Source organism: Aquarana catesbeiana, linkage group LG02 (assembly GCF_042186555.1).
Source record: "Aquarana catesbeiana isolate 2022-GZ linkage group LG02, ASM4218655v1, whole genome shotgun sequence".
NCBI lineage: Eukaryota > Metazoa > Chordata > Amphibia > Anura > Ranidae > Aquarana > Aquarana catesbeiana.
The window spans coordinates 32464823-32479046 of NC_133325.1; the positions used below are offsets into that span (position 1 = coordinate 32464823).

The window sequence follows — 14224 nt, forward strand, 5'->3', positions numbered from 1 at the left end:
ACTGTGACTTATGATGGTCTTCATTAGGAATATGGGTGACTTACATAGTTACATAGTTACATAGTAGGCGAGGTTGAAAAAAGACACAAGTCCATCAAGTCCAACCTATGTGTGTGATTATGTGTCAGTATTACATTATATATCCCTGTATGTTGTGGTCATTCACGTGCTTATCTAATAGTTTCTTGAAACTATCAATGCTCCCCGCTGAGACCACCGCCTGTGGAAGGGAATTCCACATCCTTGCCGCTCTTACAGTAAAGAACCTTCTACGTAGTTTAAGGTTAAACCTCTTTTATTCTAATTTTAATGAGTGGCCACGAGTCTTGTTAAACTCTCTTCTACAAAAAGTTTTATTTCTATTGTAGGGTCACCAGTACGGTATTTGTAAATTGAAATCATATCCCCTCTCAAGCGTCTCTTCTCCAGAGAGAATAAGTTCAGTGCTCGCAACCTTTCCTCATAACTAAGATCCTTCAGACCCTTTATTAGCATTGTTGCCCTTCTTTGTACTCGCTCCATTTCCAGTACATCCTTCCTGAGGACTGGTGCCCAGAACTGGACAGCATACTCCAGGTGCGGCCGGACCAGAGTCTTGTAGAGTGGGAACCTTGTTAAGTTTGTGCTAGGTCTAGGACTCCTGGAACCAAGACATCTGGCCTTCTCTAGTGGCTACCCATTCCCAACTGTCCTTAGACTCACCTCTCCATGAACTTTTCATCGACCCCAACTGTTCTGTAGACTAGGCCATCTGGATACTTTGAATCATTTTAACAAGATGGCACACTTTGTGGATTCACTTAAATTACCTTCAGCTAACCAACAGCATTTTTGCTTATTAAACACATTTTAAGGATGCGTACAATTCCTTTGCACATTATCTCTGATTGGCGTTCATAATTTGTTCTGGCAAGCCTTCTGCTCGCTGCTGGGAATCTTTTTCCTTTTCATCTGCATACCATCCCAGTCAGGTGGCCAGACTGAAAGGAATATTTTTTTCAAATGCTTTGTATTAGATAACCAACTGGACTGGACATCTCTGTTGCCATGGGCTGAATTAACCCATAATGGTTGCCCTCATTCTTCCTCTGGGTTCTTTTGTGTCTATGGTCTTTTTTTCGAAGCTATGTTCATTTTCCAGCCTGTCATCCAGTGTCCCTGGTGCCACAATGGTAGTCCAAAACTTTGTCCCGAGTACAGTTCATGATAATCTGGCTTCCACTGCATCTGCCCAGAACACTTTCACTGATATTCATTGCTGACCATATGATATTCATTGCTGACCATATGCTCTCGCGACCACATGCGCAGTGAGGTATGGGTGCCTGTGTAGTCTTCTGCTGGAAGTAGTGATGTGTAGCAGATGCATCAACAGAGTTGGCTGGATAGCTGGAACAATAGATGACAGCAGGAACAGCAGGCCTGTAGCTGATTTTTTTTTCTGGGTCTACGGCAGGCACACAGTGCTGGCGACATTTAGAACTGTGATTGGACCCAGTGGGAGCCAATCCGCTGGTACCCGCCGATCCTTCCTGAAGCAGACAGAACGGCGGTCTGCCTATGTAAACAAGGCAGATTGCCATTCTGTGACAGGAGAAGACAGAGATCTTGTGTTTCTGCCAAGCAGGAACATGGATCTCTGCCTTCTTACAGTACAAACACCTCCCACACAGTTAGAAAGCACTCCCTGGGGACACATTTAACCCTTTGATTTCCCCTGATGTTAACCCCTTCCCTGTCAGTGTCATTAGTACAGTGATGGTGCATTTTTTTTTAGCACTGATCGCTATATTAGTGTCACTGGTCCTCAGGGTCCTCAAAAAAGTGTCAGTTAGTGTCTGATTTGTCCGCCGCAATGTAAAAAAAAAATTAATTAAAATTCCATAAAAATATCACATAAATTGTAGATGTGATAACTTTTGCGCAAACCAATCAATATACACAATATTAGGATTTTTGTTTATCAAAAATATGTAGCAGAATACATATTGGCCTAAATTGATGAAGAAATTAGATTTTTTTTTTTTTTTTTTACATTTTTTTTTTTTAATTGGATATGTTTTATAGCAGAAAGTAAAGAAATATTGTTTTTTTTTTTCAAAACTGTCAGTCTTTTTTTGTTGTTTTTTTTGTTTGTAGCACATAAAATAAAAACCGCAGAGGTGATTAAATACTACCAAAAAAAAAGGAGAAAATTACATCAATTTTCATTTTTGTACAGTGTAGCACGAATTGTCAGTTTAAGTGCTGTATCGCAAAAAATGGCCTGGTCATGAACAGGGGGGTAAACCTTCCAGGACTGAAGAGGTTAATAAACATTTGTCCTATTTTTTTTTTTCTGCTTGTTGGATATCGTCTGCTTCATTTCTGCAGTTACATTTAATTCCTAAAAGCTGATGGTGACAGCCAGGGCTGTCTTTAACCACTTGCTTACTGGGCACTTAAACCCCCCTCCTGCCCAGACCTATTTTTAGCTTACAGCGCTGTCACACTTTGAACGACAATTGCGCGGTCATACAACACTGTACCCAAATGAAATTTTTAAACATTTTTTTCACACAAATAGAGCTTTCGAATTCAAATAGTTTTCGAATTTCCAAAGAGGATAAAATAGAATAGAAAAAAAAACTGAATAGAAAAGAATATAACAGAAAATAAAAGAATATAATATAATAGAGTAAAACATAACAAAATAGAATAGAAAATAAAAGAACAGAATAGACTAGAATATAATAGAAACAAATAGAATAAAACAGAATAACAGAGAAAGAATATAACCATCTTCTGAAATTCGAATTTCAAATAGAATTTAAATTTGAATACATAAGAAAAGTAAAGAATAGAAAAAAAAAGAATAGAACAGACTATAATAGAATAGAATAGAAAATAATACAAAAATAGAATAGAATAAAATAGAAAGAATATAACCATCTACCGAAATTCGAATTTTGAATAGAATAAATTTGAATATAAAAATAGAAAAAATTTGAATCGATACGAATAAACGAAATGAAATCTGAAAACGGATTAAACAAATTTAACAAAACAAATTTGTGTAAATAACAAATCGAAACAAAAAAAAACTAATTTTTTCATTCTGCACATGTCTACTTGATTGATGGGTGTCAGCCTGGAGGAGTAGGCGATCCTAGGCAGGCTGCATTTATATTTAGACCACTTTCGGTCACACCTACAATGAATGCTGAGCCTCCATGACTGAAAGAACTGAAATCCAATGAATGAAAGGGGTGGGCCAGGGACAGTCAGCCTGAGAAGCAGAGGAGTTATTTCTTACACTAATTCTATCTTTTATTGTAGTTTTAACCTTTGTCCACAAGATGGCAGCATAGCCTCATGTTTTGATACAAATTCCTAATTGTAGAGGGGGAGTTATTTCTTACACTAACTCTATCTTTTGTTGTAGTTTTAGCTTCAGTCCACAAGATGGCAACCTTACATTTTGATATAAATTCCTTATTGTAAAGGGGGAATTATTTCTTACACTAATACGCTCTTGTATTGTAATTTTAACCTTTGTCCGCAAGATGGCAGCAAAGCTTTACGTTTTGATACAAAATCCTTATTTTGTAGGAAGAACTTTTTTAATTGTTGTTTTTATATGAATTCTATCTTTTATTGTAGTTGTAGTTTTTGGCCACAAGATGTCCGCTTAGCCTTACGTTTTGATACTAATTCCTTATTGTAGAGGAGGAGTTATTTCTTACACTAATTCTATATTTTATTGTAGTTTTAACCTTTGCCCACAAGATGGCAGCATAGCCTCACATTTTGATACAATTCCTTTTCTATAGGAGGAGTTATTTATTACATTATTTCTATCTTTTATTGTAGTTTTAGCTTCAGTCCACAAGATGGCAACATAGCCTCACATTTTGATACCAATTCCATATTTTGTAGGAAGAACTTTTTTAATTGTTGTTTTTATATGAATTCTATCTTTTATTGTAGTTGTAGTTTTTGGCCACAAGATGTCCGCTTAGCCTTACGTTTTGATACTAATTCCTTATTGTAGAGGAGGAGTTATTTCTTACACTAATTCTATATTTTATTGTATTTTTAGCCTTTGCCCACAAGATGGCAGCATAGCCTCACATTTTTATACAATTTCTTTTATATAGGAGGAGTTATTTCTTACACTAGTTCTATATTTTATTGTAGTTTTAGCTTCAGTCCACAAGATGGCAGCATAACCTCGCGTTTTGATACCAATTCCTTATTTTGTAGGAAGAACGTTTCGTTGTAGTTTTTATTTGAATTCTATATTTTTTTGTAGTTGTAGTTTTTGGCCACAAGATGTCAGGCTCACGTTTTGATACGAATTCCTTATTATATAGGCGGAGTTATGAAGAATGGGCTTGCTGAAACTTGCAGTTACACTGCTATTGAAAACAACGGAGGTAATAATTAGGTTTTGCAATAGACATTCTCACTTATGGCACTACTCCTTGCTTATTGCCATAACTGCAAAATTAGTTATTTTACTTTTTAAAGTTTATCCAAACCTATTTACATTTGTATTCATTTTATTTACATTCAAATTTATTTTACATGTATTTTTTTTTTATTAAATTATTAATTACATTGATTTTATTTATTAATTAATTTATTTATGCAATTGATACATTTTGTTTTATTTATTTTAAATGTATTTATTTTTTAGTTTTATTGTATTTATTTATTTTAAAGAATAGGTAAACCCAACATTTCTTATTCCTGATATGTGTCTGCTGTACCATGTAATTGTATAAGAAAGTTTCCTGTTCTCTTTGTATTGCTACCTTTGTGTGAAATCCCTGGTGTTCCTGCCAGTCCCTCTGCTTTTCTATTAAAAACTGACCACACTAAGCAGGAGCGCACAATGTGGTCAGTTCTCTAGCTGTGCTGGGAACTCAGTGTACTCTCCTCCAATGATCAGACGTGTCTTGACAGCCCCCTACCACCCCCACTGTGCATTCACTGGGAAGATCAATGTACTACTGTTTCTCTTCCCCATCTCTCATGCAGCTAAGAACAGAGAGATGTAAAAAAGGGAAAAAAAATTTAATTTTTTTTTTTTTTTTTTTATCTACACACACTTGTTTTGCTTTTCATTTCTATTTTAGTCACTTGATTTCCAGAAGGTTTTTACCCCTTCGCGAGCAGGAAGTTTTTTGCTATTCAGCACTGCGCTACTTTAACTGGTATTTGTGTGTTTCATGCAACGAAGTACCCAAACAAAATTTATATAATTTTTTTTTCCCCACAAATAGAGCTTTCTTTTGGTGGTATTTGGTCATTGTATTATTTGTTTATTATATAAACAAAAAAAGACCAAAAAGTTTGAAAAAAAAAATTCTTCATACATTTTGACCAAAATGTGTCAATGGTAAAAAAAAAATCCCAATATGTGTATGTTGATTGGTTTGCATGAAAGTTATAGTGTCTACAAATGAAGGTATAGACAAAAGAATGTGTATTTTTTTTTTTTATATACTAGTAATGGCGGTAATCAGCATTTGCTTTGCAGTGAGAAAAAAAACCCCAAAAATGGCACATCATTGCTGTCTGCAGAGAGTTCTGTGTTGTTTACCAACGTAGGGCTCTCTTCTGTCATTTGCTCAGCCGATTAGCAGGTTTCGGCCATAAATCATTGGCTGGGGCCCGCTGATCGGCTTGTGCTGTAGCCAATGACAGCACAGCCAGGGCGGCGGTTGCACGCACGCCTGCCCTTCCCCTATCTGGTTATGCAGATCATGTCTATTAACATAATTCTGTACAACCTGAGCCGCCCTGCAGCAGTAAAGCTACAGGAGGAGTTCAGCAAAGTGGTTGTTTTACAAGTTGAGGGTTTACAATCACTTTAAATGTATTTCTTTGTTTAGTTATTTATTTCATACATCAAAACGAGGCTCCTCCCCTGAATATGGGTCATCTAATATGTAATGAGATAAGGGTGGGTATTCCGCCTCTTACTCTTCATCCACCAAAGTCTTCTAAGGGTCTTCCTATTAGAACAATCCAATATGGAGTAAAACATGCAGAATATGAATAACGACTGGCATGTAAGACATAAACATCAATCACAGAGCTTAGCAGTAGCTGTTGACATAGGTGTGCACATCAAAGGACAAGCACATGCATGTGTATATACTGGCCATGAATGGAGGGGAAGATTTGGATGCCGCACACCGGATGTAGTCAAAAAACTTCACTTTATTGAAAAAATGGGATCATCAAAATAACAAGACTGTCATGCAGAAAGTACAGATAAGCTGACGCGTTTCGCACTCAGGACTGAGTGCTTACTCATAGCTATGAGTAAGCACTCAGTCCTGAGTGCGAAACGCGTCAGCTTATCTGTACTTTCTGCATGACAGTCTTGTTATTTTGATGATCCCATTTTTTCAATAAAGTCAAGTTTTTTGACTACATCCGGTGTGCGGCATCCAAATCTTCCCCTCCATTCAAGCCTGCTTTGCTTAGCATTCAGCCAGCACCTGGAGCTCTTCTGCTCTGAAACTTCTACTTACACCTGGGTCAGTGTCAGCCTGAGCGGTGGAAACACTTTCTTTGCTTGTCTGCATCTAAGGATATATACTGGCCATGTCAGTAGAGCAATGAATGGTGTCAGTAAAGCAGTGGATGGTGTCAGTAGAGCAGTGGATGGTGTCAGTAGAGCAGTGGATGGTGTCAGTAGAGCAGTGGACTATGTCAGTAGAGCAGTGGATGGTGTCAGTAGAGCAGTGGATAGTGTCAGTAGGGAACCACATATTTTCAGAGAGTCCTGTATTTCACCTGAAGTTATTTGTGGGGTTTTTTTTGCATCCTGAACAATTTTCCTGGCAGTTGTGGCTGAAATTTTAGTTGGTCTACCAGACCGTGGTTTGGTTTCAACAGAACTCCTCATTTTCCACTTCTTGAGTAGAGTTTGAACACTGCTGGTTGGCATTCTCAATTCCTTGGATATCCTTTTATATCCCTTTCCTGTTTTATACAGATCAACTACCTTTTCCTGCAGATCCCTTGACAATTCTATGGCTTTCCCCATGTCTCAGAATCCAGAAATGACAGTGCAGCACTGGATGAAAGATGCAAGGGTCTGTCAGGCCCCACACAGTCCCCACATCACAGCCCTACCTTTTGGATCCAACTGTGAGGCAGAGGGTCATGTATTTAATATCTACTATCGGATGCACTGCTCCATATTTATTTGTTTTTTTATTCTCATGTTTTCTTGTTCTTTCCTGTATTTTATTGAAAACTTGCAATAAAAATTAATGAACCTGAAAAGGTATAAAAATGTGGAGGTGTGTTGTAGATAGTTGCTGTCTCTTAGGCCTGCTGCTTGGATGGGACTGCTTGCACTTGAAGACTAGGCCTGAGAATTAGGCCTGCAGCCAGTGGCGTCAGGATGGGGGGGCTGGAGCCCCGAATGGGTCCCCGAAAAGCCCCAGGTCTCAGGCATGCACCATTCTATTGTTAGCCCCGAGCGCCGCCGCGAGCGGGGGACCGATCTGATCCCGAGCGCCGCCGAGTGAGGCCGAGTGACATAGCAGGTCCCGCCTTCTGGAGCCTGCAGCGCCTATGATGGACGTCCCACTGGTCCAATGCAGGGTCCGCGGGACGTGTGACTTCCATCATAGGCGCTGCAGGCTCCAGAAGGCTGAAATTACAATGCGGCCACCGCACCACATCACTGTGAGATCCCCGCTTGGCACTCGGCGCTCGGGCGGGCGGCTCTCCTCTCCTCCTCTGGCTGCCTGCTGTGATTTTGATGGGTGCACCACACACCACGGCTGAGGTGAGCTGCTGCAGGACACATGAAGTCTGTCTCCTGGTCAGGTAGGTCAGTGTATGTATGTCAGGTAGGTCAGTGTGTGTCAGGTAGGTAGGTCAGTTTATGTATGTCAGGTAGGTAGGTCAGTGTATGTATGTCAGGTAGGTAGGTCAGTGTATGTATGACAGGTAGGTAGGTCAGTGTATGTATGTCAGGTAGGTACGTCAGTGTAATGGTCAGTGTGTCAGGCAGGTGAGTTTAGTGGTCAGCATTGATGGACACGGGTAAACCAGGCAGCAACCAGCAAGTGAGCTTACCCACCGCCCAGCCAAAAAACCCTGCGCCACTACCGCCCCCCTGTGCCGGCCTTGGACTTCGGGCTGAAGCCCCTGGTCTTTTTGCCACCTAGCAACGCCCCTGCCTGCAGCTGTCCCTTTCTTTATGAAGGGAAGGTGGTCTCAGGATAGAGTCCCAGTAGAGGATCCTGCTAAAGGTGTCTGTATGGCTGGTGGAAGCTGGAATCTCCTGGGTTAAAACTGATTGACTATAGGTAACCTGCTCTCTGGCTGCAAAGATGCATTAGCTGATGATTTAAGGCGTCTTTATTTGAGCATTTTTTTTTCTGCATGTAAACAAGCATTTTAGAAGTGTATTTCAAGCATTTACATGTGTATTCCAGCTTCAGGTGTTTTTGTTTTAGTCAGGGCAATGCAGTAGAGGGAGGAGACCAGTTTTTACAGACTCAAAAATGCGTGAACAAAATTTACAAGGGCTCCTATTAGAAAGACTCTTTCTCCTGTCCTGCAGAGTGTGGAGTCTTGCAGTCTGAATGAGGCCTAAACATCTGAAACCCTCCATTCTTTCCTTTTGCTATGGTAAGAGTAAAAGTCCTCTGACTGGCTGCCAGTGTTTACAAACTCCCCATCATATGCCAATAATTTAACTTTGGGGAGAAGCTCTGCTAGCCCACCCTGCCACTTCAGGTCCCACTCATGCCTCTGGGCTTCAGGGGGCTGCTACATGAGGGAGCTAGAGGATAGATATAGGAGGAAGACCAATGGGATCTCTGAAAGGATCGATGTGTGCGTACTGGAGGTGTGATATCTCTGAGGAAGGACCAGTCTGATTGCTGGAGGTGTGATATCGCTGAGGAAGGACCAGTCTGATTGCTGGAGGTGTGATATCTTTGGGGAAGGACCAGTCTGATTGCTGGAGGTGTGATGTCACTGGGGAAGGACCAGTCTGATTGCTGGAGGTGTGATGTCACTGGGGAAGGACCAGTCTGATTGCTGGAGGTGTGATGTCACTGGGGAAGGACCAGTCTGATTGCTAGAGGTGTGATGTCACTGTGGAAGGACCAATCTGTGTGCTGACGGTTGACTCTGACTTATGGAAGGAGCAGGAAGAGGCAATTTTGCCTACTGGCAAAATGAAAGTAGAACTTTTGCATTATATAATCTGGCATGGGGTAAAATTGCTGATTACCACATACTATGTTGTTCCTTAACCACTTAAGGACCAAGACTCTTTTTGAGATTTTGTTGTTTACAAGTTAAAACCAGTTGCTGAAAAATTACGTAGAACCCCCAAAAATTATATATATGTTTTTTTCAGACACCCTAGAGAATAAAATGGCGGTCATTGCAATTCTTTATGTCACACCATATTTTCTAAGCGGTCATACAAGCGCAATTTTTTGGGAAAAATTACACTTTTTTTTACTTAAAAGATAAGACAACAGTAAAGTTAGCATATTTTTTTTTAGATTGTGAAAGATAATGTTACGCCGAGTAAATTGATACTCAACATGTCACGCTTCAAAATTGCGCCCGCTCGTGGAATGGCGACAAGCTTTAACCCTTAAAAATCTCCATAGGCAAAGTTTAAAAATTTCTATAGTTTACCAGTTTTGAGTTACAGAGGAGGTCTAGTGCTAGAATTATTTCTCTCGCTCTAACGATCACGACCATAACTCACATGTGTGGTTTGAACACCGTTTTCATATGCGGGCGCGACTTACGCATGCGTTCGCTTCTGCACGCAAGCTCGGTGGGACGGGACTCTTTAAATTTTTTATTTTTTTTATTATTTATTTTACTTTTTATTTTTTATTTTTACACTGTCCTTTAAAAAAAAAAAAATTGGGCCACTTTAATTCCTATTACAAGGAATGTAAACATCCCTTTTAATAGAGATCTGAGGTCAAAAAGACCACAGATCTCATATTTAGACTCAAATGCAATAAAAAATAAATGTAATTTGAAAGAAAATTAATAAAAAATTCCCCTTTAAGAGCATTGGGCGGAAGTGACGTTTGATGTCGCTTCCGCCATCCAATGCTACAGAGCCAAGTGGGGGTCATCTTTCCCTCACTCGGCATCCAGGCATTGAGGGGAACAGACCCGATCGCCTCCACCACTACCAACGGCTCCGGTAAGTGGCGGAGATGACCAGAGCGTGGTGGGGGGGGGCCCTCTCCCCCCACTGATAAAAGTGATCTCACGGTGAATCCGCCACAGAGACCACTTATCTGAAAGCCAGTTGCCCGCTGTGGAGAAAAATACTGGGGTTATGGCAGTTATCTGCTGCCATAAGAATGGTATTTAAGGTCAAAGCATAGCTCCCAACTGTCCCCGATTTCGAGGGACTGTCCCTGATTTGGAGCAATGTCCCTCTGTACCTCATTCCTCCTCATTTTTCCCTCATTTTGGTCTGATCCATATAGATGTATATAAAATGCACCTTTTATCTATCAAACAGTGTTTTCCAGCGCTAAACCTTTCATCTGATTTGTAAATTGCTGCATTTGTAAATTCCAAAAGCCAATATGAAGTAATAGTAGTGGTAAAAAAAGCACTTGTGGGTTTAACCAATCTTTTTTTTTTTAACAATTCTCCATTAAGGAGGCGTGGCAAGGGGTGTGTCCGATGCTACATGCTTTTCCGGATAGGTGTCCCTCATTCCTATCTCAAAAAGTTGGGAGATATGTCAAAGTACCAATGTATATCCACGGTAGGCGGTTGCACTTAATTTTGATGTATTGTTTGTGAAAAAAGTTTGTTATCTGGAAAGTCAGTTTCTTCTGTAACCCAAGTACCTTTCTATTGTTGCAATGTGTAAAATGTATAAACATATTGAAAAAGAAAATTGTTAAGTGCTGTATACCAAAAATGTCTAAATTTCTGGTCACAAAGGTTTTGATTACCCTGGAACATGGAAGAGTTAGAAGCAAAGTAAAATAGCTTTTGCCCTTCACTGCTGATACAGACCTGAGACCTCAGGTGCAAAGATCTGGAAAGCAAAATCTCTTCAAGACATAAAGTAAGCAGTCAACAGCAACTTCAGCCTGTTGATATCTTCCCAAACTTCAGCTTTGGTTGGAGGAATGTTAATGCTTCTAAATGGACACTTTCTTAGTCTGTAATGAAAATTTCTGACTGATTCTTTTTCTTATCTCCTTCAGCTTCAGACCATAGATGAGTGGATTTAGGAGTGGAGGGGTTGCCATGACTTGTACTGATATGATTGTCCTCAGTTCATAATTTATTCTTTCAGGTACAAATCGATATATGATGATCTCAAAAAACAAACTGGCAACATAGCTAGTCACAGTTATTAGGTGAGGAGTGCAGGTTTGCATAGCTTTTGCTCTAAAGCCCCTTGATGACTTTATACAGGCTCTTAGAATCTGAATGTAGGAGAAAATAATCAATATCGGCATGAGACCTATAAATGTTATTGTGATGAAAAGTCCGTACACGTTATTTACAGTGACATCAATGCAAGACAGCCTTACCACTGACCAATTGTCACAATAGAACTTTAGTATCTTCGTGTCACATAGAGGAAGCCTGATGGTCAACACTACATGAATACAAATCACGATAATTGTATAAAACCAGGCCAAAAGCACTAGCTTGAGGACCATTAACAAGGAAACAATGTTGTTGTATCTCAGAGGATTGCAAATGCACATGTAGCGATCGTATGCCATGATGGTAAGGATGCTCATTTCACACGACACGTACGTGTGGATGCAAAACACTTGGGTCAAACATCCAACGTAAGTAATGGTGTTGATGTGGGTGACCAGATTGAAGATCAAACTGAGAAAGAAAGAGGTGCTACCATAGAGGCTGTTAATGCACAGTACGCATACAAATATATACATGGGCTGTTGTAGGCTCTTGTGTAACAAAACTGTTGCGATAACAGAAACATTGAGCATAATAACACTGATATAAACTAGAAGAGCCAATGCACTGTAGAGGTATCTCAGCGAACCCATTTCTCTGAAGCCGAGAGTCAGCAGCAACTGGTGGAAAGACGTATCATTCTGCATAGTTCTCATCCGTTCTTCAGTTTTGCCTCTATATAAAAGACAATGGAAGTTAGTAAGATTAGCCAACAATCTAAATATTAAAGGTTCTTTCCAACCAAAGTCAGTCAGTGGCAGACATATTCATCAATGTGCTCCTGTGCAAGAAGAAATAAACACTAGATAGATAGATAGATAGATAGATAGATAGATAGATAGATAGATAGATAGATAGATAGATAGATAGATAGATAGACATGCAGGCAAAGAGTAGTGTTTTTGATACTCCGGACTCTTATATAGTTTAATATGCAACTGGGGTCAGACATTGAGCACCACCAAGATCCTAGCACCCAGTTGGTCCAAAATAGTGGAAATCGGCCCCTAACTCCCAGAGGCTGCACAAATGGTATGTCTATCCCTTTCATTTATGGCTATTGTGACTGTGCTGTGCCCTGCCATGGTGTAAAAAGGGCCTTGTGTCACCCAAGGTTCTTATCCAGGAAAGTTTAGGGGCCCCAAGCTGCCCGTGTCGTACAGAGGGAACTGGATTTTCTGTTTCCTCAGAGGTTGATAAATCCAGGTTCAGATCCTGGAGTCTGGAGGCTTTGTAGAAACATGGGAGGGATGAAGCCTCCAATCCTAGGTCTGGGTTTTGTGGACAACCAACACTCTGATTGGTGCGTTTAATCTTGGACAACTCCTCCCACCCACTCCACAATACGCTGGTCAGTCTGCAGAGTACCATCAGTGACAGATTGCTGCATGTACAACAGAGCATGCCGATGCATGACAGAGTGACACAGGAAATCCTTTTTGCCTGTGGCCATCAAATTATATTATTCTTCTCCTGGATGGCTGATGTGAAGATTTAATCTGGTTTATGATCATTTTTTTTGTGTAGTTTTTATAGCATGTTGGCATTATGCTAATTATTATTTGGGGTAATGCTAGAGAAAGTGGTGTAATATTTGAATTTTGGCAGTTTGATTTTCTGATAGTTTTCAATCTGTGTTATTTATTCTATGTTGTATATGTAGATGGATGAGGAGGAGAGGTCTAGGACCGGGATCTGTGCAAGTGGACAGTATGTGGTTTGGGTGAAATATACATGTGATGTTCTGCAACCCTGTATGTCGAGGAGGGGCCCAGCTGCACATTTTGGTCTGCTATCTTCTATCTGCTATCTGGACTACACCCAACTACCAAGGAAAAGTAGGCAGAGGTGGCAAATGGGGACAGTTCACAAAAATGTATGTCTTGGAAGAAATTTTTCTATACTCACCTAAGTCTGCTGTATGTGTCCTATAAATAACGACCAATGAATCCAGCACTGATGTAGGCCAGACACCTCTTTCTGATGTCATCACACCCTCTAAGGACTCTCCTCTGTGGAGAAAAAAAAGATTTGGCTGCAGATTTATCTTGTGACCACAGATTTGGATGTGAGCATTTGGGGCATTTAGAATATTAAAAAAAATAAAAATATACCAGCAAGTAGTTAGGGGGGATGGAAGGTATGTTCGGCTTTATGTTTTTACTATGTGTGTAAAATCTGTACTATACTAATACACATAATTTAAAGCCTATCTTCACAAAACTACCTTGCAGTGGGACTGCACCTGCACTGTAAGGGTTAATTGCTCATTCCGGTCTAGGGAAGGGTAAAGGCACTTTTACATACCAAATCTTCCGCTCCCCATTAGGCAGCATCCCCCCCCCCATACTCCAGCGGTGGACTGTCCTTAGGCATCACCACATCCGGTGCACAACTATAGTTCTTGCATTGGTCTTGATGATGTCAGGACCTTAGACTGCTGAAGCATGGGGGGGGGGTGATACAGTGGAGACCAGTCTAGCAGTGTGGAGAAGCAGAGGATAGGGTAAGTAAGTTTACTTTAACAAGTCCAAATGAGCAGCCCCGCTGCAAATTAGAACTTTCAAGTTTCCTGGAGTTGGGCTTTAAATTAAATTCATGACACAAGATTCACAGAGCATTATAAGTTTTCCTTAAAGAGAGAACATGAAAAGTTGTTTGTCTTCAAGGAAACCTTCCATAAGAGAAATAGGCTGCCATTGCAATTCTCCGACTTAAAATTTGAATTGCCCGGCAGCAGTCTTGACTCTCT

General features: G+C 40.2%; 1 protein-coding gene across 1 annotated transcript; it reads right to left on the reverse strand.

Moving 5' to 3' along the window:
- Positions 1 to 11174: 11174 nt before the first annotated feature.
- On the reverse strand, positions 11175 to 12119 carry LOC141129692 (olfactory receptor 52D1-like). Its single transcript, XM_073617787.1, has one exon. The coding sequence runs from the start codon at positions 12117 to 12119 to the stop codon at positions 11175 to 11177; it is 945 nt and encodes a 314-aa protein (XP_073473888.1).
- Positions 12120 to 14224: the final 2105 nt, after the last annotated feature.

Excerpts from the sequence above, each read along its gene's own strand:
- LOC141129692 (XM_073617787.1), bottom strand. The coding sequence starts at position 12,119 with ATGCAGAATGATACGTCTTTCCACCAGTTGCTGCTGACTCTCGGCTTC.